The sequence below is a fragment of the Carcharhinus amblyrhynchos genome, chromosome 3 (assembly GCF_965287045.1).
Source record: "Carcharhinus amblyrhynchos chromosome 3, sCarAmb.v2.hapA, whole genome shotgun sequence".
Classification (NCBI taxonomy): Eukaryota; Metazoa; Chordata; class Chondrichthyes; order Carcharhiniformes; family Carcharhinidae; genus Carcharhinus; species Carcharhinus amblyrhynchos.
The window spans coordinates 100,666,502-100,691,222 of record NC_137326.1 but is presented as its reverse complement, the minus strand read 5'-3'; the positions used below and the strand labels follow the sequence as shown (position 1 = coordinate 100,691,222).

The window sequence follows — 24,721 nt, the reverse complement described above, 5'->3', positions numbered from 1 at the left end:
ATTAGCCAAGGCATCGCCACGGAAAACTATAGTCTCCCAGGTAATTTAAAAGATGCACAAGACTTGAATGTATTTATTTTGTTTGCAGAGAATGAATCTCTATGTGTGAATGCATATCACTTCTAGCAAGCGTAGTGAGCTACATTAAGAGCTCGAATGTTTATTTTAAATTGGTCATTAGCATAGTATTTTCACACACAGGATTGTTCAGCAAGTGCTGTCCAATTGCAGATTCACAACTAACCTTAGATGTTTGAATTTGGATTTTGCAAGCATGGATCAATTGAAGACAATTAATTTAGATTAACTTCAGCAGTTTAAAAGAAAAGGAATTTCTTGTCAGACCCCACTTGGAGTAGTGTGCGCAGTTCTGGTCGCCTCACTACAGGAAGGATGTGGAAGCTATAGAGAGGGTGCAGAGGAGATTCACAAGGATGTTGCCTGGATTGGGAGGCGTGCCTTATGAAGATAGGTTGAGGGAGCTTGGTCTCTTCTCCCTGGAGAGACAAATGTTGAGAGGCGACCTGATAGAGGTTTATAAAATGTTGAGAGGGATAGATAGGGTGGATTCTCGGAGGCTATCTCCCAGGGCTAAAATGGTCGCTACAAGAGGACACAGGTTTAAGATGCTGGGGAGCAGGTACAGAGGAGATGTCAGGGGTAAGTTTTTCACTCAGAAGGTGGTGAGTGAGTGGAATCGGCTGTTGTCGGTGATGTAGAGGCAAACTCGCTGGGGTCTTTTAAAAGACTTCTGGATGAGTACATGGGATTGGGAGTTATAGATAGTTCTATGGCCTGGTAGGTATGGATATGATCGGCGCAACTTGTGAGCCGAAGGGCCTGTTTGTGCTGTAGAGTTCTATGTTCCACGAATGTAGATTTTTATACTTCCGCCTCTTGAAGATAACCAACACAGACAGGAACAGCCAAATAGCCTCCTCCTGGGCTATAATCATTCTATCATTCTGTGTGTTTTTGAAAGACATATCTTTCGCTATAGTAACTTTCCCTCCTTTGAATGACTACAACTTGGGTCTCCACTTTTTGTCATGATAACATAAACTTGAACAGCAGTTCAAGTGACTTACTGAGTGATTCTGAACTTTGGGGTAAAGATAGCAAATCTGTGATACAATGTTCATAAAATAAACAAGGACCAGCATTTTCAGGATGGCAGGGGCTCAGTTCCTTGCCATCCAGAGTCAGCAGGCAATGCATTCCCACTGATTCCAGCACGTCCAATGTCATTTTGCGCTCTAACACATATTGATTTGGCAAAGACGGGACTTCTACTCATCACCAGGAGGAAGTCCTGCCTCGGAAATCTGCTGATTTTAGTTCAACTTTTGTGTTATCCCCCTCGATGTACTGTTCGCCTGTCTAAAAATTGAGGCTGGATGAGAATGGGCCTTTATGTGATCTGAAGTAGCGATTTAAGGGCTTTGACTGGGGCAAGGATGGGCTTCCCCCTCTGAGGCCCTACCCTTCCAGGTATGATATCATGACTAGGTCAGGGCAGGCAGGATCCTGGAGGGAATTTTATGCTCCCCCTCTTCCTCAGAACCTCCTGGAAGAGGAGCAGAAACTTCTGGTCAAGGTATCATATTCATGTAGGACATAAAAGATTCAAGCCAAGTATCTCATAGATCACGTTCTCCTACCTGCTGTGACTCCAAACTAGCTTCCTTCAGTTTCTGCTCAGTTAATTCTTTGCAAGTTTGCAAACTTTTTACCTTCATCTCAAGAAACTAGCAGCAAGAAAAAACAGAGCTTGTTAAAATTCAACATTTTATAATCATTCCATGTGAATCAATTTTAACAAATGTACTGCAGTCCGATTCTCTAAAACTGAGTCCACATCCTTCATATTGTATGAGCCACCATCAACATCCTGGGGCTACCACTGATCAGAAACTGAACTGGACTGGCCATATGTATATTGTGACTCCAAGAGCATGTCAGAAGCTAGGAATTTCATCTCCCAACTCCCCAAAGCTTGTCCACCATATACTAGGCACAAGTCAGGAGTGTGATGGAATATTCACCTGGCTGGGTGCAACTCCAACAACACTCGGGAAGCTCAACACCATACAGGACAAAGCATTGTGGACTGATTAGCACCCCATCTACAAACATTCGCTCCCCTCCACAATGAACACACAGCAGCAACAGGTGTACCATTTACAAGATGCACTGTAAGAACACCAAGGCTTCTTAGACAGCACCTTCTAAACCCATGATTTCCACCATCCAGAAGGACAAGGACAGTACTACCTGCAAATTCCCGTCCAAGTTATTCACCACCCTGACTTGGAAATATATCACTGTTCCTTCACTGTTACTGTGTAAATTTATATCTTAGAAGTGCAGTTTTGTGTGAATCAGCAATTTCAACATTACAGCAGGGGAAAATTCAGTGTCAGCCGTACAAAACAACATACAGTGTATTGGTCACCCATTATGCACCCCAGCCAATTTTCTTCACCTTTCAATGTAGTCCACTGCATAAATGCTATTCTTTTTTTTAAACAACCCAAATAATGACTGGCGGAAAAAAAACCAACCTTGCTAAAACATTCGTCTACTTAATAAAAGCACGAATACAGAAGATATCTGACCTGACATTTATTCCTCAGCTCTTGACTTAACTTGTGTTCCTTCTTCAGCTGGAGTTCCTGCTGTTTGTAGAGAGATGCTGCCTCATACTGACTCTTTGCCACATTTTGAAGTTCTTCTTGTAGACTCTGCATCTCTGTCATAAACTTCTGAATCATCTCAGCCTGCAGAAAAAGAAACAACAAAAATAACAGAACAGTAAACAGCAACAAAATAAAAAAATCCAGTCTACAGTAAAAATGAAAAGTTACATATTATCCAACAATTTATGTCTGAAATTGGAATATGTAGTATACACTCATCACTTCCCTGCTTCCCAGATGAAACTACAATAATGTTCAAGTAGCTTGATGTTTTTGAGGACAGAGCACTTACCATCCTACCCTGTCACAATTTTACAGGAGGCAGGTGAGACATTAGGTGGGCCACCCACCTGTGACCCATTTGAGGTCCATAAGTTGGCAATTAACAGGAGAAGCCCGAACCCAAAGTGCAGCAAGCAGATCTAAGTAACCCTGTGGGCTGCTGATCAGTGAAAGCGCGGGATTGGATGGGGGTGCCTCCTTTCCAGGCTACCACAAGCCCCATCAGCAACAGACCTCACTCCTCTTCTTTTATCCTTTCCCATCTCCCCTCTCCAACATGCTTCCCCACCTCCATCACTGGGGTTTGTCAACCTGGCTTTAGCAAGATCCTGGACTTAACTGGGTTGGGATGGTCATTCCTCCCAGACCTCCTGCAATAGTGACAGCAGCCACCAATCCTCGTGTGGTACAAAGTGGCTGACTTCTAATTTGCTGACAGCTCTCAGAGTTGGGTCTTCCTCCTGGAAATGGATAGAAGCCCCTTACGTCATCCAAATATTTAGAGTCGGGTGTGTTGACCAAATAGAGGGAGGCTCATCCTTAAAATTTAAATGGATTTCAGGGAGTCCTCTCTTAGTGTATAATCCAGCTCAGAATTTTATGTATAAATAAATTATAAGGCAAATATCATTTAATGCAGATAAACAACATTCATATTTTGTCCATATACAGACCTGCTCATAATTCTTTTTCTGATACATTTCTTTTATTGTCTCCATCTGTTTTAAGTCTGTTTCAAATTCCTAAGTTATAAACACAAGTTGTCAAACATAGTACATTGAAATTGCCATTTTCTTCTATTTTCAGTATTGTCTAATCTCTTTAAAATGAGATACATTCAATTTAATTAAATTTTGTAAACTAATTAGCAGGTAGCTTGCAACCTATAACAAAAAAAATCTTAGTTACTTTAATGATTTAAATAAAATGCGATTTATGGAGCGATGTAATGCAAACATGTGGCAACAATTCATTCACAGCCAAATAGGTACTTACTTTGCAATTTGAGATGTAGTTTCAAATAGTAATTGTGAGCAAATAATGGGGTAGTAAAGTATCAAAAATCAAAGGGGTCTTAGGAAAAGTTGTCCTTGCAATTCATTTTTTGTGGTGACCAAACATAGGGTAGCCACATTATAACTAACATAATATGTATTCATTATACTAATTAGGAAAGGCTGAGTAGCTTTAATGTTTAACACTTTTAGCACCAACTTATTTAGAAGTAGGAATATACATAACATAAAAGGCTTTTCAATGTGTTGCAGAAAATACGTAATTTAAAGAATCATTGAAGGCAGGCTGATGACAGTACAGAAACCAGCTGACGCAGAGAATGCTCTCACAATCCTTTTAAACAGCTGAGTAAAAATTGCACATGATAAGTTGAGCAGTAGGAGAAAAGCAAGCTTTTTTACCACATTAGAACACAAAATGCTAATTACTGCTATAATAACTAATTATATATTTACTGTCACCTTCAGTTTCACAGAAAGGAAATAGTTGCACCTACTTATAATTGCTTAATGGAATTACAGCAAAATTAACTCTGTCACATTTTTGTGCAAACGCAAATCTAAGTGTGTGATGTGAATTCCTTTGGCCCCAGGTTAGCATACATTTTGAGTTTTAAGAATATATTGGGTGGTTATTCATAAGATTGTAATCAACACCTGCACTCTATTACGCAGTGGTCATGGAGGTCAACTCCATCATGGAAAAGAAAGCTGGAAATGGTGTGATATGTTGGTGTTGGGGAAGAGGGGGCCCAGTTTGGTGGTGGCGTGTGGGGGCTCAGTCAAAGAGAGAAAAAGGGTGTCTTTGAGTATGATGGAGATTGGTTCGCCTAAATCAATTACTGCATTCAATTTTTTAATGCAAGTTCACACTTTGAAAAATTCTCTCAAACTTAAACTTAGTTCTCAATTTTGGACACATCAGACCAACTCAGCGGCTCATTAAAAATGGTGAGCATGACCCAATTCCAAAATTCCCATTTCTGCTCATTTTTGCCAACTTGGGATGAGACAGCCAGTCTACACACAACATTCCATTTTTGTAGCTCTATTATGGGGGGAGAGTGGGTGAGTTCAAAACTCCCCATAATTTATTATGGAGTCAAGCCCCTTCTTTAAATATGTGTGGTTCACAGCACCTCAGAAAAGTCATTAGTAACAAAGGAGCTCCGGTCTCAAGTGGGAAAACCTTAAAAAAAAGCCAGCTGCTCTTTGATTGACAGGGTATGTGCTTCGAAATACAAAAAGTGTTCTTTCAGTTTCAATCGTTAATGTTATACTATAAGTTAGATGTGTTTGTACTGCAGTGATTAATCATTGGGCTTGGTCCTGCAAAGGGTATGGTGACCATTACATTGACCAGCATTGTGTTGCAAAGCATTTAGAGTACTTTTCCCATTGGGTAAAGGGCTATGCATTTGAAAATGAAGGAACTCTAATGCCATAATCTAAAGTAATTTAAATGAATGTCCATACTACTTTAATTTTTATAAAAATTGGTGGGCAACTTTGAGATAGAGAAAACAAATAATCACCTGCTTCTGAACTACCCTGACTGACAGGCCATTTAGTGCAGCTTAGAAAAAACCTATCCATTTGCTTTTTTTCTAGTTTCCAAAGGCTTCACTATCTTTAATTGTAAGAGTTTGTCTCGACAGCTGAGCCCACCATGAATGCTTGGCTAAGTTTCAAATGCTTAGGGAACCACTTAATCTTGGTAGGAGGTTGTATAAGCATTTTGGTTGACAGCTCTGAAGGGTTATTAAAGGATTATTTGTTCTTGATATGGTTACTGAATAGATGTTTGTTTTTATCATTAAAATGTCCACTTGAGGGGATTGAACTTTTTCCTTGGGTCTAGAGTTTTATTTCTCAGTATGAAGTGTGTTTGAGTGACAGTTCTACTACTTTGTCAGTCTAGTCTTTTTTCAAGTACATTTCAAAACCTTACTGTTGCTAATGCATGATTCGGTAATTACTCATAGTGGGTGCTGGATGAGTGGCTATGGAGGGTACAACCAAAATCATGGGGGCTGAGGGACAAAAATCAGAAATTTGTGATGAATGGCCATTTTATGGACTGAAGGGAGGTATACAGTGGAGTTTGATAAGGGATTACTGTTGTTTTTGATAAACTTTAATGAACTAGGCTTAAAAAACTTAGAAGTGCAGTAAACAGTGAGGATGATAATTGTTGATCTCAACAGGAACATCAGAACATAAGAAATAGGAGCAGGAGTCGGCCATCCAGCCCTTCGAGCCTGCCCCGCCATTCAATAAGATCATGGCTGATCTGTCGTGGCTCAGTTCCACATTCCCGCCTTCTCCCCATAACCCTTAATCCCCTCGCTTATCAAAAACCCATCAACCAGCGTCTTAAAAATATTTAGCGAGGCAGCCTCCACCACCTCAACGGGCAGAGAATTCCAGAGATTCACCACCCTTTGAGTGAAGAAGTTCCTCCTCAACTCCATTCTAAACCACCCCCACCTTTATCTTGAGGCTGTGCCCCCTAGTCCTACTGTCCTTTCTGAGCGGGAAGAGCCTCTCCACCTCTATCCTATCCATCCCATTCATCATCTTATACGTCTCAATGAGATCTCCCCTCATTCTTCTAAACTCTAACGAGTACAAGCCCAGTTTATTCAGCCTCTCCTCATAGCTCAACCCCCTCAACTCCGGTATCAGCCTAGTAAACCTCCTCTGCACTCCCTCCAAGGCCAAAATATCCTTGCATAAGTGCGGCGGCCAAAACTGCACACAGTACTCCAGCTGCGGCCTCACCAATGCCCTATACAGCTGCAGCACATAGCCTGTTGAATAGACAGACAATTGAAAGCAGAAAAACACAAGGTGTTACATTCTGGTGAATGCCAAGGAGAGAGACTGTGCAAGTTGCAGAGTAGAATTCTAAAAGAGGTGCAAGAAGAAAGCCTAGAGTGTTTGTGTACAAATCTTTGAAAGGAGTAGGATGGATTAACAAAATGCATGGGATCCTGGATTTTATGGAGGCTTAGAGCACAAAAATCAGGATGCAATACTAAATCTATGTAAGACAATTGTTTTGTCATAGCTGTTGTGTCTAATTCAGGGCCTACACTTTAGGAATGAGGTGCACATTTTGGGCAGGTTACAGAAGGTCTGTCACAGAAGGGTGCCCTGATCTCACAGTACAATGGGCGAACACCTTCCTTCTCCATGGATATCAGGACACCAGCCCCTCCCTCATTGCTGGCATATTCCCCTCCCTGATACAGGTCACCGACATCAGGGCCCTCCTGATGGATCCCCTTGCCTGATCCCTGACATCCCCTCCCCATCAGGATCCCCTTCATCATAGAATCATAGAACCCTACAGTGCAGAAAAAGGCCCTTCGCCCCATCGAGTCTGCACCAACCATAATCTCATCAGGCCCTACCCCCATATCCCTACAATATTTTACTCGCTAATCCCTCTAACCTAAAGCTCCTAGTACACAATTTTAGCATGGCCAATCAACCTAACCCGCACATCTTTGGACTGTGGGAGGAAACTGGAGCACCTGGAGGAAACCCACACAGACATGAGGAAAATGTGCAAACTCCACACAGACAGTGACCCAAGCCAGGAATCGAACCCAGGTCCCTGGAGCTGTGAAGCAGCAGTGCTAACCACTGTGCTACTGTGCCGTTCATGATCCATCCCCACATATCCCCTCCCCATAGCCCCTGTAATAACCCCCCCTCCCCAATGGCATGGCCTCTAGCACACTGGCAGTGCCAACTGGGAGTGCCCAAATGGCCACTGCTGGGATGCCCGGTAGCCACCTGGGGGCTTTAGTGGCCTCTGATCGCCCAGCGTGTCACACCTGATCTTGAGACCAGTTTTTCCAGTTTCCAAAGGCTCCACTGTCTTCAGTTGTAATAGTTTGTCTCAACAGCTGAGCCCATCATGAATGCTTCGCTAAGTTTCAAATGTTTAAGGAACTACTTAATCTCAGTAGGAGGTTGTATAAACACCTAAAAGGTTGACAGTTCCAAAGGGTTATTAAAGGATTTGTCTTTGATATGGTTCCTGAATAGATGTTTGGAGACAAGTACTGATTCTCGTGCCTGAAGGTTGGAAGATTCCATGAACTGGGAGTCAAACTGGCTATGCATATTTAAATACTACTTTAAATATGCCAATTGGCATTGCACCTTTTCAAGACGTGATCCAGTTTGGGCATTGGAATGGGGCCTAAATTATTGCAAACTGTTTGGTATTGAGTGCGAAGCCGATTTTTAGGCTTGCGCGCTATTTTCCAGGATCAGCGCAATCTGCACCAGGCGCAGCAAGGGCGGAAAATCGCCCCTGAGGTGTTTAAATCATGCAGGGTTTAGATAGGGTAAGTAAAGAGAAGTTGTTTCCAATAGCTGAGTATTAATAACTGGAGAGCAGAGATTTAAGTAACAGAGGTGACACAAGGAAACCCTCTTTATTTAATAAATCATTAGAATTCAGACTGACTGCCCAGTAGGATGGTGAATACAGACACAATAGTAGCCTTCAAAAGAGAAACAGCATTACTGGGTTTCTCTTTGAAAAATTCACTGCAAATTCAATGGTGCGGGTGGCCTCCTGTGCTGTACTACTTTCTGACTCTCCAGCTGATCTGTTTTACTTCATATTCTTTAATGCACATATCTAACAAAAGATAAGTTGATGCAATCATTTGTCCCATCACCTGCTTTTCCTATCATGTCATACATAAAGTGTAAACTTAAGATTAAAGAAGGTGAATCTGATTATAGAAATGGCATTTCTGCTGTAAGATGCATTCAGGGTTAGCAAGAGTGCCTAAATTGTAACAATCTGGTATTTCAAAAATGAGTTTACAAATAACAAAGAAATTGTACTATACACACCTTAATTCTTTCTGTATTTTGTGCATTGGTTGTTTTGGCCTCCATATGATACTTCAATTGTGTCTTTTGATCTTTGATCCTTGCTTTCTGAGTTTTTATAATCTTCTCAAATTCAGCAACTTTTAGTCGCAATTCTCTATTGGCTCGTGACACTTCTGCAGATTTGGATGTGGCATCAGAAAGGCTTTTTCTAAGCTATGAAATTAGAAAATTTTTATATATATGTTAATGAGAACGATGGTGGCTCTTTGCAAATATGACTTTCTGAAAGCGATACATAACTTTCCTATTCAAATAGAATTAAACTCCTGGAGAGGGTGGATTATAATATAAAATGACTGGATGGGTTGGATGAGGGGAGTTAATGTTAAGAGAAATCTGTTTCACAATTCAAGCCCACTTCCAACCAGCTCATTTCCACTTTACCTGAGGCCAAAATTTGGGTGGGCAGCCAAGCCTCTCCAAGCTGGTGATCTGGACCTTCAAATATTTTAATGAAGTTATTATCATTTTATCTTAACAGCACAAGAACATTAGAAATAGAAGAAGTTGTTTCCCAAAGTACCTTCTAAATGCCCGTCTTACAATGAACTTTGTAATAAGTTTAAGTATACCTGCTCCATAGTCTAGCAATTTGTTTATCACTTCACTAAGGTCACTAATTACCAATAGAAATTATAAATGTTCCAAGTTATAAAAAAAAGCGCACATAATGATGGCACCTTATTACTCTCAAATTTCTCGTTAAAGATTTTGTACACTGACTAGTGTCAGCTGTGTCTCAGTTGGCAGCATTCTGAGTCAAAGTGCCAGGTTCAAGTCCCATTTCAGTACTTGAACACAAAAATCAAAGCTAACGCTCTAATGCATTGTTAGAATTGTCAATTTTCAAATGAAATGTAAAACCAGGGCCTCATTTTCACATGTGAGTAGATGCAAAAGATCCCATAGCACTATTTCAAAGGCGAGCGCGGATGCTATCCGCTGTGTCCTGATCAATATTTATTCAGTCAACATCATCAAAATCACAAAAAACATCTGGTCACTGTCACTCCCATTGCAGTTTGAGAGAGTTTGGTGTGCAGAAATTAGCTGCTATGTTTTCTACATTCTAACAGGTACTACACTTCAAATGTACAATAACTCCTTGCTTAAAGTTGTGGTTGCATCCCTGAAATCACGGCTTTAAGTGAATTATGGGTTCCCATAGGAATCAATGTGAAAGTTAGAGTTAGGGTCCTTCGGACACTTCTCTCCCAGAAAAAAAAATCTACAAATTTAAAAACTGGAATGCATATACGCAATGTTCATGGAGTAACTTTCAAAATAAATCTGGAGGAGGGGTGGGGCCTCAGACAAACGGGCCCTAAAGAACAAACAATGTTAAATGAAACAGCATTAAGCAGGCAATTTCAAGTGAGGACTTACTGTAATTCACTGGCTGTAAAGGGCTTTAAGACACCTGATATTTGAGAAAAGCACTATAAAAATGTAAGCTTTTCTTTATCTTACACAAATTACTTCACTGTCAGTTTTGTCCAGTTCATGTACTTTGGTAGCTTTATTCTATTTTGGGAAGATTGCAAACTAGACTTACTTCTGCAATTTCTTTCTGACTGGCCTTCCTCGCAACCTCTCTCTCACATTGGAACTGTTTTTTTAAGGCTTCAATCCGCTCAGTGAAAACCTTTGACTCAATTTTAGCACTCTCAAGTTCTTGTTCCCTGCAGAATTATTATGATAATCAGAATGAACAGGAAAGCAACAAGATGCAGTTAATTTACTTTATACAGTCATTACCATGAAATGTAAGTTAAAGGATAATAGGTTACAAAATTATAGCAGCTGTGCCCAATATAGACCCTGTTCTAGACATGGATAAAGTCCTACCAGTTTATTTGATAGTAAGCTCACAAGCTTTCGGGGTTTGCCTCTTTGTCAGGTGAGTAGAGAGTTCTGGTCTCAAACAGAGCATATAAAGGGCACACACAATTTACAGAATACTGATTAGAATACTGTAAAGACTCGCATTCTAATCAGTATTCTGTAAACTATGTGTGCCTTTTATATGCTCTGTTTGAGACCAGAACTCTCCACTCACCTGACGAAGGGGCAAAGCCCAAACGCTTGTGGGTTTACTATCAAATAAACTGGTTGGACTTTAACCTGGTGTTGTGAGACTTCTTACTGTGTTTATCCCAGTCCAATGCCAGCATCTCCACACCTAGACATGGATACCAGGAGAATGGGTGAGGAGACTAGAGAACTGCCCTTGATGCCAGGGTGGCATCAGATTGATTTTGGCACTGTGCTCAATGAGGATCAAGGAGCAAATCTTCTAATGGCTAGAGTCATAAAGCAAAGTTAGCCCCAGTTTTTCAGGGCAGTATCCATAATCTAAATATCTCCATTGAGCTATTCACTGATCATCCCACATTATTCAACTTCAGTAACAACTTATGAAACAGCTCATGCCAATCTAAAGTAGGGTCCGAATATCCAGGTTTAGGTTAACTGACAGGTAACATTAATGCCTCATAAATGCTAGGCTATGACCATCTTCAACAACCTCACCAGACCTCCAGTGGCAACATCACCAAGCCCCTATAACCAACATTCTAAGGATCATCATTGACAGAAGCTTAACTGGACCACTCTTAACAACAAAATGACTATTGTAACAAGACAGAGACTGTACTATACAATGAGTGGATCACACCTTAACCTCTTACGTCCTCTTCACCGTGCTCATCAACTACAAGGCTCACCCAGAGTGATCGAATATGCAGCCAGATGACTAAAGAAGCAAAGGCATTCAAAAAGTTTAACATCGCCGAGGATGGAATTGTCAGCTTGATCAACATCCTTCCCACTGTACACAATGCCCAACACCCACTCTACTATTGGAAGAGTGTGGCTTGTATACATTATGCTATCTACATAATGAGCTGTAGTAGCTCAGTAGGCTTACTTTGTCATCTCTCACTACTCTGTGAGCTTGACCGTCAAGAAGGCCTGGAGTATCAAGATCATCACCTCCAAATTCCTCTCCAAGTTGCACACCATTCTAACTTAGATATGTACCATAATTTCTAATAATTGCTGGGTCAATTACCAGGAATTTCTTACCTATCATCATGAAAGCAAGAAGTGCATGGTTTCAAAGAAATGATTCACTGTTACATTCTTAGGGCAACTAGGGAATAAATGAGGCCTTGCTAGAATCGTACACAACTTGAGAACAATTAAAAAGTGATCTTGGAAATAAGTACAAAATAATAAACATTTCTATGATTTTTAGAGGGATTAATCAAACAAATAATCCATACTAATTCCATTACAAATGTTTATCCCTGTCTGTTTCCAAATCTTTCACTGATATCAAAATTAGGCAGAAATGCCCCCCTCCACAGTCACTTTACATCTGACCTGTTGTGCAGAAGTTGCTGTTGCTGGTGTTCTTTATTATCAGTTTCTTCTTGGAGTCGATTTAGCTTAATCCGTAAAGTGTTGCTGGTCTGCAAAGTCTGTTCCAAGCTGTGTGCTAGTTTCTGCTTATCTTGTCTTGCAATCTCCAGTCCTTTATGGAGAGGATTCACCTTCATTGACAATAAATAATCATGTCAAAATCATCTTAGTAAATAAATTATTTAATATTTTAATGCTATTTACAATAGATACAGAAGCTTGAAATAGACCATAAACAAGAAAATCCACATCTGAGCTTGGTTTTAGGCAAGTTGTAAATAGGGAAAAAAAAATCACATCATAAAGTATTTGATACCATCGACATTGCTCACAATATCACCATCTGTGTGTCATTTATGTCTTTCTATCCAATCATTTAAGTCATTAATAACCACAGTGAATAGGTAACTCAGATCTTTGTGAGGCACCACAAGTCACCATCCTATCAATTATTGCACATGCCCAATGATCCATAAGATCATAAGAAATAGGAGCATCTAGCCCGTCGAGCCTGCCCCACTATTCAACAAGATCATGGCTGATCTGAAGTGGATCAGTTCCACTTTCCTACCTGCTTCCCATAACCCTTAATCCCCTTATCTATCAGAAATCTATGTGCCCGTGACTTAAACATATTCAATGAGGTAGCCTCCACCACTTCAACAGGCAGAGAATTCCAGAGATTCACCACCCTCTGAGAGAAGAAGTTCCTCCTCAACTCTGTTCTAAATTGCACCCCCCTTATTTTGAGGCTGTGCCCTCTAGTTCTGGCTTCCTTTCTAAGTGGAAAGGATCTCTCTACCTTTACCCTGTCTAGCCCCTTCATTATCTTGTAAGTCTCAATAAGATCCCCCCTCAGCCTTCTAAACTCCAATGAGTACAGGCCCAGTCTATTTAATCTCTCCTCATAAGCTAATCCCCTCATCTCCAGTATCAGCTTGGTGAACCTTCTCTGTACTCCCTCCAAGGCCAATATATCCTTTTGCAAATAAGGGGACCAAAACAGCACACAGTACTCCGGTTGCGGCCTCACCAGTGCCTTGGACAGTTGCAGCAAGACCTCCCTGCTTTTATATTCTATCCCCCTCGCGATAAAAGGCCAACATTCCAGTCGCCTTCTTCCTCACCTGCTGTATCAGCAGACTTAGTTTTGTGATTCGTGCACAAGGACCCCCAGGTCCCTCTGCACAGTAGCACGCTGCAACTTTTCACCATTTAAATAATAATCCCTCCTACTATTATTTCTACCAAAGTGGATAATCTCACATTTGCTAATGTTATACTCCATCTGCCAGGTCCTCACCCACTCACTCAGCCTATACATATCTCTCTGCAGACTTTCTGCGTCCTCCACACAATTCGCTTTTCCACTCATCTTCGTGTCATCAGCAAATTTTGTTACCCTACACTCAGCCCCCTCCTCCAGATCGTCTATGTATATGGTAAACAGTTGAGGCCCCAGCACTGATCCCTGCGGCACCCTACTAGTCACCAACTGCCAACCAGAAAAGCACCCGTTTATTCCAACTCTCTGCTTCCTGTTAGATAGCCAATCCTTTATCCACGCTAACACTTTACCCCCAACTCCGTGTACCCTAACCTTCTGCAGCAACCTTTTGTGAGGCACCTTATCGAACGCCTTCTGGAAATCTAAAAACACCACATCCACCAGTTCCCCTCTGTCTACTGCACTAGTCACATCTTCATAAAAATCCAGTAAATTCGTCAAACATGACTTCCCCTTCACGAAAACATGCTGCGTCTGCTTGATGGACCTGTTCTTTTCTAGGTGTCCTGCTATTTCTTCTTTAATGATAAATTCTAGCATTTTCCCAGCTATGGACGTTAAGCTAACCAGCCTGTAGTTACCCGCCTTTTGTCTGCTACCTTTTTTAAACAGCGGCATAACAGTAGCTGTTTTCCAAATTGCCGGCACTTCCCCAGAGTCTAGCGAATTTTGGTAAATAACTACTAACGCATCTGCTATTACTTCTGCCATTTCTTTCAGAACCCTGGGATGCATTCCATCCAGTCCTTGGAATTGTCTACCTTCAGTCATGTTAGTCTACCAAGCACTACCTCTCTAGTAATGGTAATTGTATTAAGGACCTCATCTCCTACCAACCCTCTATCTTTAATATTCGGTAAGCTATTTGTGTCCTCCGTGAACACAGACACAAAAAACTTATTTAAAGTCTCAGCCATTTCCTCGTTTCCCACCATTAAATCCCTCCTCTTGTCCTCCAAGGGTCCAACATTCACTCTAGCCATTCTCTTCTTCTTTATATATTTGTAAAAACTTTTACTGTCATTTTTTATATTTAGGGCTAGTTTAGTTTCATACTCTATTTTTCTTTTCTTTATTGCTTTCTTAGTTATTCTTTGTTGTTTTTTAAATCTTTCCTAATCTTCTAATTCCCCACTATTTTTAGCCGCTCTGTACGCATCGGTTTTTAATTTAATACTCTCCTTTATTTCCTTCGATATCCACGGCTGGTTATCCCTTTTTTTACAGTCCTTTTTTATCACCGGAATATATTTTTGCTGAGTACTGAAAAAGAGCTCCTTAAAAATCCTCCACTGTTCCTCAGCTGTCTCACCAACCAGTCTGCGCCCCCAATCTACATTAGCCAATTCCGCCCTCATCTTATCATACTTCCCTCTGTTCAAGCAGAGGACACTGGTTTGGGATCCTACTTTCTCACCCTCCATCTGCATCAGAAATTCAACCATATTGTATCACTAGTCCCAAGAGGATTCCTCACAAGAAGATCTCTAATTCTACCTGCCTCGTTACACAGTACCAGATCTAAGATAACTCGCTCCCTCGTAGGTTCCATAACATACTGTTCAAGGAAACTATCCCGATAGCATTCCAAGAACTCTTCCTCAAGCCCACCGCGTCCGACTTGAGTCAACCAATGTGCAGATTAAAATTCCCCATGATTATCGCCGTTCCGTTTTTGCATGCATCAATTATTTGCTTGGTTATAGCCTGCCTCACCTCAAAGTTATTATTTGGGGGCCTATAGACCACGCCCACCAGTGACTTTCTCCCCTTACTATTCCTTATCTCCACCCACAACGATTCCACGTTTTGCTCTTTGGAGCCTATATTGTCTCTCACTACCATCCTGATATTATCCTTTATTAACAAAGCTACCCCACCTCCTTTTTCTTCCTGTCTATCCTTCCTAAACGTCTGATACTCCTGGATATTCAGTTCCCAGTCCCAGTCACCCTGCAACCACGTTTCTGTAATGGCCACTAGATCATACCCATTTGTGCTGATTTGTGCCATCAACTCATTCACTTTGTTTCGAATGCTTCATGCATTCAGGTAAAGTGTCTTTATGCCAGCCTTTATCTGGACCCTATTTGTAGAAACGCTACTAACCTCTCCTGTGCCCTCTACTCCTTTAATTAGCGGAATGTCCTCAACATTAACATGCACTCGTACCCTCTCTTTTACTTTTGATTTTGTAATTCCCCATACCCCTGCATCATACCCCCCACTAATTAGTTTAAAGCCCTATTAGTTTAGTTAGTTTAAATTAATAATTAATTTAAAGCCTTAGTTAGTTTAAATTAATTTAGTTCATTTAAATTAATTAGTTTAAAGCCCTAGTTATACGATTCGCCAGGACTCTGGTCTCTGCATGATTCAGATGAAGACCATCCCATCTGAACAGGTCCCATCTGCCCCAATACTGGTGCCAATGCCCCATGAATTCGAACCCATTTCTCCCACACCAATCCTTGAGCCACGCATTCACCTCCTTAATCCTATTGACCCTGCGCCAATTTGCGCATGGCTCAGGTAGTAATCCAGAGATTACCACGAAGAACTACCATCATTCTCATTAACATGTATATAAATTTTCTAACTTCATAGCTTAAAAAAAAGCCTATCTGATGCCACATCCAAATCTACAGAAGTGTCACGAGCCAGTAAAGAACAGTGACTGAAAGTTGCCGAATTTGAGAAAATTATAAAAGGTCAGAAAGCAAGAATCAAAGAACAAAAGACAACTAAAGTATTATACGGAGACCAAAACAACTAATGCACAAAATACAACTCAGTTTTGAAGTACTAGATTGTTACAATTTAGGCACTCTTCCTAAGTCTGAATGCATCGTACAGCATAAATGCCAATTCTATAATTGGATTCACTTTCTTTGATCTTAAATTTACCACTTTACGTATGACATAACAGAAATAGAAGGTCTTGGGACAAGAGATTGCATCAGTGTATCTTCATCAAATGCTTTCTGAAAGTTCATATAAAGAATATAATTGACATTCCCCTATGCAAGACTTTACTCAGCTCTTCAAAGAATTCAATCAGGTCAGCCAGGCATGAATTATCCATTAAAAATCTATTCTAGCTCTCTCTGATCAGCTGAAAAATTTTCCAAGGTGCACAAAGATTGCATTCCTCAAGCAAAATATTTCCCAGCTTGGGAGTAAACTGAAAAGATCCCACAATATTCAGAGGCAGAAAAGTATTCTGGAGCAGACATTCCAGAGGGTAGTTATCCCATAGGTTGCTAAGAGTAAAGCTAGTAAGGAAGACTAGGTGACCATTGGCAGAGAGGAAGCATCAGGTGTGGACATGTATACATGAGGTCATCTGTAGAGTTGATTTGTCTAGTAGACAAACCTGTACTAGGTACCAGTGATGTGAACACAAAAGGTGACACAGAAGCATAACCACAAGTCACGCCCATACAATTATTTGTACATGAATTTCTACATTGATGAAGCTATTGGCATGCAAAATGAATAATTCAAACTGTCAAGGTGAAGGATAGAGGACCTCTTTTGCAGTATATTTAGATTACAAAATATTGAGGATGGAATTGAAACTAAATTTTCAAGTCATAAATACAAATATCAATATAAATATTGTCACAGACATCTGCTTAAATTTCTGAACACAGGAGCTTCTTAAGTGAGTTATGTATATTTGCCTTTAAAAGCTGGAGGGACAGTCTTCAGTGTTTAATTAGTGTCTTGGTTCAGTTAAATAATTATTTCTTACCAAATTTGATTCGACATATCAAAAAGGATCAACCAGGTTCTGTTATAGATTGTGTTCCAGTCAAAAATGTCACATAACAGGTCACTAAGCATTCTAAATGGTTTCTTAGATGATAAGTAAGACAAATACCCACCAGAAGCCTGAGGTATAGCCATATTCTACAACTTATCCATCATACAATATGTACAGCTATATATTCATGTAATATATATGTCTTGGTGTACATTGTTAATAGAAATGTAACGCCCATGAATAGACTTACCTGAATGTTGTATTGTGTAGCCAGTTTATTCTGCAGATCCTCCAGTTCAGCCTGCAGCCTCTGCAGAATCATTTGGGCTTGTGACCTAGATAGGAAGTGAAGATTAAACACATCATATTCAGCGTATGTCTACATTGGGCATTAGTGCAAAATGTACAAGTGCTGATATGATTTGCTAGTTTGCTGAAGTGCTGGAATATTACCCTGATACATAACCAAATATTCTTTGAAAAAACTTAACATTTTGTCAACTGCAAAGCTGCTGATCCTGTGCTTCCTTTTTATTAGGTTCCCTCAATTTAAAATAAGTCTGATGAGGTGTCAGTATGGTTCAAAAATATTAATTACAAAGGCAAGGGCAAGGAGACCCTAAGGAAACATTTTAAGGATGAATTCTTATTTTCTAAAGAGTGAGAAGGAGAGGGGCTCAAATGTTTACGGGGTTTTTTTACTTTTGAGGTGAGAGCAAGGAATAGATAGTCTTCCTGTAATTTTGCACTCTGCATTTTCTTAACCAATACATTGTTTTTTTTTGTAAAAAGTTTACTGATAAATTTTCAGGGAGCCACTTTTCAAAGGAATGAGTTTTAATTTTGTATACCTGAAAAGATCTTCATCAAGAGAATTGTACAGTAGCAGGGCATTTTAAGACAAAATGATTTATTAAAACATTCATTTTTCATTTAACTTTGATAAATTGGATATAACAATAAAGCACAATACCTAATGTTTGTTTGTCCTATTCTTTCAGTTACTGCCTATAAAAATGATGGGCAGGTACACTAGTATGAAAGGGCAAACAACAAGAAAATCTTATTTGAAACCCAGGACCGGAGGGGATGCATCCAAGGGTTCTGAAGGAAATGGCAAAGGTGATAGTGGATGCCTTGGTGATTATTTTCCAAACCTCGCTGGATTCCGGGGAAGTGCCGGAAGATTGGAAAACGGCTAATGTTACGCCGCTGTTTAAAAAGGGTAGCAGGCAAAAGGCAGGGAATTATAGGCCGGTTAGTTTAACGTCTGTTGTAGGAAAAATGCTTGAATCCGTAATCAAAGAGGAAATAGCGAGGCATCTTGAGAAGAATTGTTTAATAGAGCAGACGCAGCACGGATTTGTTAAGGGGAAGTCGTGTCTGACGAATTTATTGGAATTCTATGAGGATGTGTCTAGTGTGGTGGATAGAGGGGAACTGGTGGATGTGGTGTTTCTCGATTTTCAGAAGGCGTTTGATAAGGTGCCGCACCAAAGGTTAGTGTGGAGGAGCAGAGGGATCTAGGTGTATGTGTACATAGATCCCTGAAAGTTGGGAATCAAGTAGATAAGGTTGTTAAGAAGGCATACGGTGTCTTGGCGTTTATTGGTAGGGGTATTGAATTTAGGAGTCGCAGCGTCATGTTGCAACTGTACACAACTCTGGTGCGGCCACACTTGGAGTACTGTGTGCAGTTCTGGTCCCCACATTACAGGAAGGACGTGGAGGCTTTGGAGAGGGTGCAGAGGAGGTTTACCAGGATGTTGCCTGGTATGGAGGGGAGGTCCTATGAGGAGAGACTGAGGGATTTGGGGTTGTTTTCGCTGGAAAGAAGGAGGCTAAGAGGGGATCTTATTGAAACATATAAGATGATTAGAGGTTTAGATAGGGTGGATAGTGATAGCCTTTTTCCTCGGATGGAGAAAGCTAGCACGAGGGGGCATGGCTTTAAATTAAGGGGGGGTAGTTATAGGACGGATGTTAGGGGTTGGTTCTTTACCCAGAGGGTGGTGAGGGACTGGAATGCCCTGCCTGCTGCAGTTGTAAATGCGCCTAGTTTGGGGGCGTTTAAGAGATCTGTGGATAGGTTTATGGACGGAAAGGGATTGGTTTAGATTAGTGGGTCAGTGTTTTTTTTTAAAAAAACTGGTCGGCGCAACATCGTGGGCCGAAGGGCCTGTTCTGCGCTGTAATGTTCTATGTTCTAAAGGTTGTTACAGAAGGTTAGGGGGCATGGAGTTGGGGGTAAGGCATTAGCATGGATAGGGGATTGGCTGTCAAATAGGAGGCAGAGAGTGGGTGTCAATGGGTGCTGTTCGGATTGGCGGTTGGTGACTAGTGGAGTGCCCCAGGGATCGGTGCTGGGGCCTCAGCTATTTACCATTTATATAGATGATCTGGAGGAGGGAGCCGAGTGTAAGGTGTCGAAATTTGCTGATGACACAAAGATAAGTGGAACAGCAAATTGTGCGGAGGGTGTGGAAAGTCTGCACAGGGATCTAGACAGGCTGAGCGAGTGGGCAAGGACCTGGCAGATGGAATACAATGTTGGCAAGTGTGAGGTTATCCACTTTGGTAGGAATAATAGTAGGAAGGACTACTACTTACAGGGCGAAAAGCTGCAGCATGCTACGGTGCAGAGGGACCTGGGGGTCCTTGTGCATGAGTCGCAAAAACCCAGCCTACAGGTGCAGCAGGTGGTCAGGAAGGCAAATGGCTATGAAGGCTGGCCTTCATAGCGAGGGGGATTGAATATAAAAGTAGGGAGGTCTTGCTGCAACTGTACAGGGTACTGGTGAGGCTGCAGCTGGAGTACTGTGTGCAGTTTTGGTCGCCGCACTCGCGCAAGGATATTTTGGCCTTGGAGGGAGTGCAGAGGAGGTTCACTAGGCTGATACCGGAGTTGAGGGGGTTGAGCCACGAGGAGAGGCTGAATAGACTGGGCTTGTACTCATTAGAGTTTAGAAGGATGAGGGGGGATCTTATTGAGACGTATAAGATGATGAAAGGGATGGACAGGGTAGAGGTGGAGAGGTTCTTCCCGCTCAGAAAGGACAGCAGGACTAGAGGGCACAGCCTCAAGATAAGGGGGAGGCAGTTTAGAACAGAGTTGAGGAGGAACTTCTTCACTCAAAGGGTGGTGAATCTCTGGAATTCTCTGCCCGTTGAAGTGGTGGAGGCTACCTCGCTAAGTATATTTAAGACGTGGGTAGATAGGTTTTTGGTAGGCAAGGGGATTAAGGGTTATGGGGAGAAAGTGGGAAAGTGGAACTGAGCCACTTCAGATCAGCCATGATCTTATTGAATGGCGGGGCAGGCTCGAAGGGATAGATGGCCTACTCCTGCTCCTATTTCTTATGTTCTTATGTAGTTACCAGAAGCAACTGAAATGGACAAATGAAAAGAGGAAAAAAATGCCCATTGAAAATAGAAATAACTCAAATCAATAGATTCAACTCTGGAACAATTATAAACCAATTATTAATGCAATTTCAAAGCAGTCCTTTACAAAGAGCAAGTAAAATGTTTTAAAAATTGAAATTTAGGTAATTAGAAGACATGATCACCATTGTAAAGAAGAATAATATTACACGGCTATTAGAATAAGAGCATTAAATAAAGAACTTCCTTTCTCATAGTACTTTGCTGGGATATTTTCAATCCTCAAAAAATGGGGGTTGAGTCAGCCTCAAATCTTAAACCTAAAAAAAAATTGTTGGTTCTGTTAAACCCATTTGCTTCACTTTTGACCGTTAGGAAGAAAAATCTGCATTCCTTAACTGCACGGTAAAATCTGGCTACGTGTGACTCCGGAGCTACAGCAATGTGGTTGACTCTTAAATGCTCTCTGAAATGGCAAAACACTCAGTTATATCAAACCACTACAAAATTCATAAAAAGGAATGCAACCAACTGATCATCTGGCAGCAACTGAGGCAGCAGAAATGACAATGGCAAACTAAGCCCTGTCAATCCTCCTAACATTTGGAGACTTGTGCCAAAATCGGAACAGTTATCCCACGGCCAAATTAAGCAACAGCCTGATATAGTCATACTTACGGAATCATACCTTACTAGACAATCCCCAAAGATTAGCATCACTGGGTATGCTCTGTCCCATTGACAGAACAGGTCCACAGTGGTTTGCAGTCAGAGGGAGTTTCCCTGGGAGTACTCAGCATCGACTCTGGATCCCATGAAGTCTCATGGCACCACATTAAACATGGGCAAGGAAAACCCCTGCTGATTACCACCTACTACTCTCCCTCACCTGATGAATCAGTACTCCTCCATATTGAACACTATTTTGAAGAAGCACTGAGGGTGCTACGCATTGGAATGTTTTCTGCATGGTGGGAACTTCAATGCTCTTCACCAAGAGTAGTTCTGTAGCATCACTACTGACCGAGTTCTAAAGGATATAGCTACTAGAATGGATCTGTGGCAGGTTGTCAGAGAACTAACAAGAGGAAAAAACATGCTTGACCTGATCCTCAGCAATCTACTTGTCACAGATGTCATGGCAGTATTAGTTTGAGTGATCACCGTGGTGAGAAAGACTTGCCTTCACATTGAGAATATCATCCATCGTGTTGTGCGGCACTACCAACTTGCTAAAAGTGATAGATTTCCAACAGACTAAGCAATCCAAATTGGGCACCCATGAGGTGCTGTGGACATCAGCAGCAGAACTGTATACTACCACAATCTGTAATCTCATGGCCTGGTATAATCTCCCGCTCTATTACCATCAAACTAGGGATCAATCTTGGTTCAAAATGGTGTACCAGAAGGCATGCCAGAAATAGCACCAGGCACACCTTAAAGAAAGTGTCAACCTGGTGAAGTTACAACACAGGGACTGCTTACATACCAAACAGTGATAGACAGCGCAGTGACTCCACAGCCAACAGATCAGGTCTGAGCTCGACAGTCCTGGCACATCCAGTCGTAACTGGTGCTGACATTTAAACAACAAACTGAAGCTCCACAGATGATCTTATCCTCAATGATGGGGGCACCTGACATATCGGTGCAAAAGTCAAAGCTGAAATACTTGCAACATTCTTCAACTAGAAACGACATGTGGGTGATCAATCTTGGCCTTCTCCAATGGTCCCCCACATTACAGAAACCTGTTTGCAAATAATTTGATTCGCTAAACATGGTGTTAAGAAACAGCTGAAGTCACTGGATTCTCCAAAGGCCTTGACAACATTGCAACAATAGTCCTGCAGACTTGTGCTCCAGAACCAGCTGCATCCTTAGATAAACTTCAGTGAAAAATTGGCCAGGTATGTCATGTCCACAAAAGGCAAGATCCAAATCCAAATGGGCCAATGACTACACCCCCAGTCTATTCTCGATCATCTGCAAAGTTATGGAAGGAACTGTCCACAGTCCTATTAATCTGCACTTATTGAGCAATTACATGCCCATGATGCTTAGTTTGGGTTCTGCCAGGGCCACCCAATTCCTGACTTCACTACAGCCTTGGTTCAAACATGGACAAAAGAGCTGAACTCAAGAGGTGAGGTGAGAGTGACTGCTCTTGACATCAAATCATAAGAACATAAGAAATAGGAGCAGGAGTAGGCCATCTAGCCCTTCGAGCCTGCCCCGCCATTCAATAAGATCATGGCTGATCTGTTGTGGCTCAGTTCCACTTTCCCGCCCTCTCCCCATAACTCAAATCATATTTGACCAAACATAGCATCAAACATCCCTAACAAAACTGGAGTCAGTGAGAATCAGGGAGAAAGCTCTCCAGTGTTGGAGTCATACCTAGCACAAAGGAAGATGGCTGTGGTCAATCACCTCGGTCCCAAAACAGGAGGAGTTCATCAGAATAGTGTGTTAAGCCTAAACAGCTTTATCAATGAGTTTTTCTCCATTATAAGGTCAAAAGTGAAGGTGTTTTCTGATGATTGCACAATGTTTAGCACCATTCGCGACTTTTCACTTGAAGCAGTCCATGCCCATATCCTGCAAGACCTGGACAACATTAAGGTTTGGGCTGAAAAATGCTATGCAACATACAAGTACCAATCAATGATCATCTCCAACAAGAGAGAATCTAACCATCTCCTCTCAACATTAAATGGCGTTACCATCACTGAATCCCCCACTATCATATCTTCGGGTTACCATTGAATTGAACTAGACCAGTGTTACAAAATTCAGGTCAGAAACTCTGAAATGTTCTATGAAGTCCACCTGGACCATAAGTTTAGCACTTTGAATTTGGCTAGGGTGAGCATGAGATATTTCACTTCAGGTATGATTCAAAAAACTCTCTTGGGAGCTTTTATCAAACAAAGTTTAATTAAGTATACAGTTAACATGTATAGAAAGAAAATTAGCAATAACTTTTACCAATTACAAACAAGAACAAAAGCAATGATATAGTATAACCCTTAATGAATAAAGGAAATGGCCTAATCAAACCAATTCCATAAACAAAACCTTTTCCATTGGTTCAACACTGCAAAGACCAATGCTCATGTGATACTGGAATTTAGTCCTTTGGTTGAATGCTGCACTTCTTTTGAGATGCACAGACAAGTTGGGAGCTAGAACAGCTTCCCAAAACACTAGGGAGACTCTAGTCAAGTCAACCACCAACAGCAGATTTTCTACTCCAGGAAGACTAGGAACCTTGCTTCCAGCTAACAGCAGAATTTCCAAAATCAGGGAAAGAGAGAGAGAGAGAGAACAATACTTTGCAGCTTGGTGTCCACCTCCTTCTAAACTAAAACTGCTGCCAGCGAAATTAAAAGTGAAACCTTGAGTTCACTATGAAAAAAAACTGTCTTAAACACATGACCTGCCACCAATCTTCCTCCTAACAATGCAGGGTCATAAACAACTCCCAGAAAGTACCTGAGTAAAAATAAACAAAACTCAATTTAAGCCATTGAAGCAGCAATAAAAAGACTTTGAAAAGCCAACCAGTGCCAGGATGAAAAGAAACTGAAGCTGTGATTGCCGCAGAGAACAGGATTTAAATAAAAACATTTCTTAAAGGTACATTAATGTCATACCAGCCATATACTTACTGTGGCTACAAGAGCAGGTCAGAGGCTGGGAATCCTGCACTAAGTAACTCCTCTCCTGTCTCCACAAAGCCTGTCCATGATCTACTAGGCATAAGTTACCCTGAGATTGTATCTGTGTTCTCAATTTCCCAGCTTGGGAGGTGGTGGGGGGAAATCTTTTAGCGTCACCCCATCAATCCTTTTTCAAATCTTCTATGTTTCAAAGAGATCATCTCTCATTCTCCAAAATTCCAGCCCAAATTTCTCAGTTC

At 41.2% G+C, this 24,721-nt stretch overlaps 1 protein-coding gene across 3 annotated transcripts in view; it reads right to left on the bottom strand.

The window, feature by feature from the left end:
* Window positions 1-24,721, bottom strand: part of LOC145340976 (coiled-coil domain-containing protein 150-like) — a 104,447-nt gene that overhangs the window by 14,625 nt on the left and 65,101 nt on the right. For all 3 annotated transcript variants that reach the window (XM_080185608.1, XM_080185607.1, XM_080185609.1), the window contains exons 18-24: window positions 17,660-17,744; window positions 12,314-12,483; window positions 10,482-10,608; window positions 8,885-9,079; window positions 3,656-3,724; window positions 2,619-2,780; window positions 1,662-1,748 (exon numbers count right to left, since the gene is read on the bottom strand). In XM_080185608.1, the coding sequence (XP_080041734.1) occupies window positions 1,662-1,748; window positions 2,619-2,780; window positions 3,656-3,724; window positions 8,885-9,079; window positions 10,482-10,608; window positions 12,314-12,483; window positions 17,660-17,744 (895 nt within the window). The remainder of the gene's footprint in view (window positions 1-1,661; window positions 1,749-2,618; window positions 2,781-3,655; window positions 3,725-8,884; window positions 9,080-10,481; window positions 10,609-12,313; window positions 12,484-17,659; window positions 17,745-24,721) is intronic.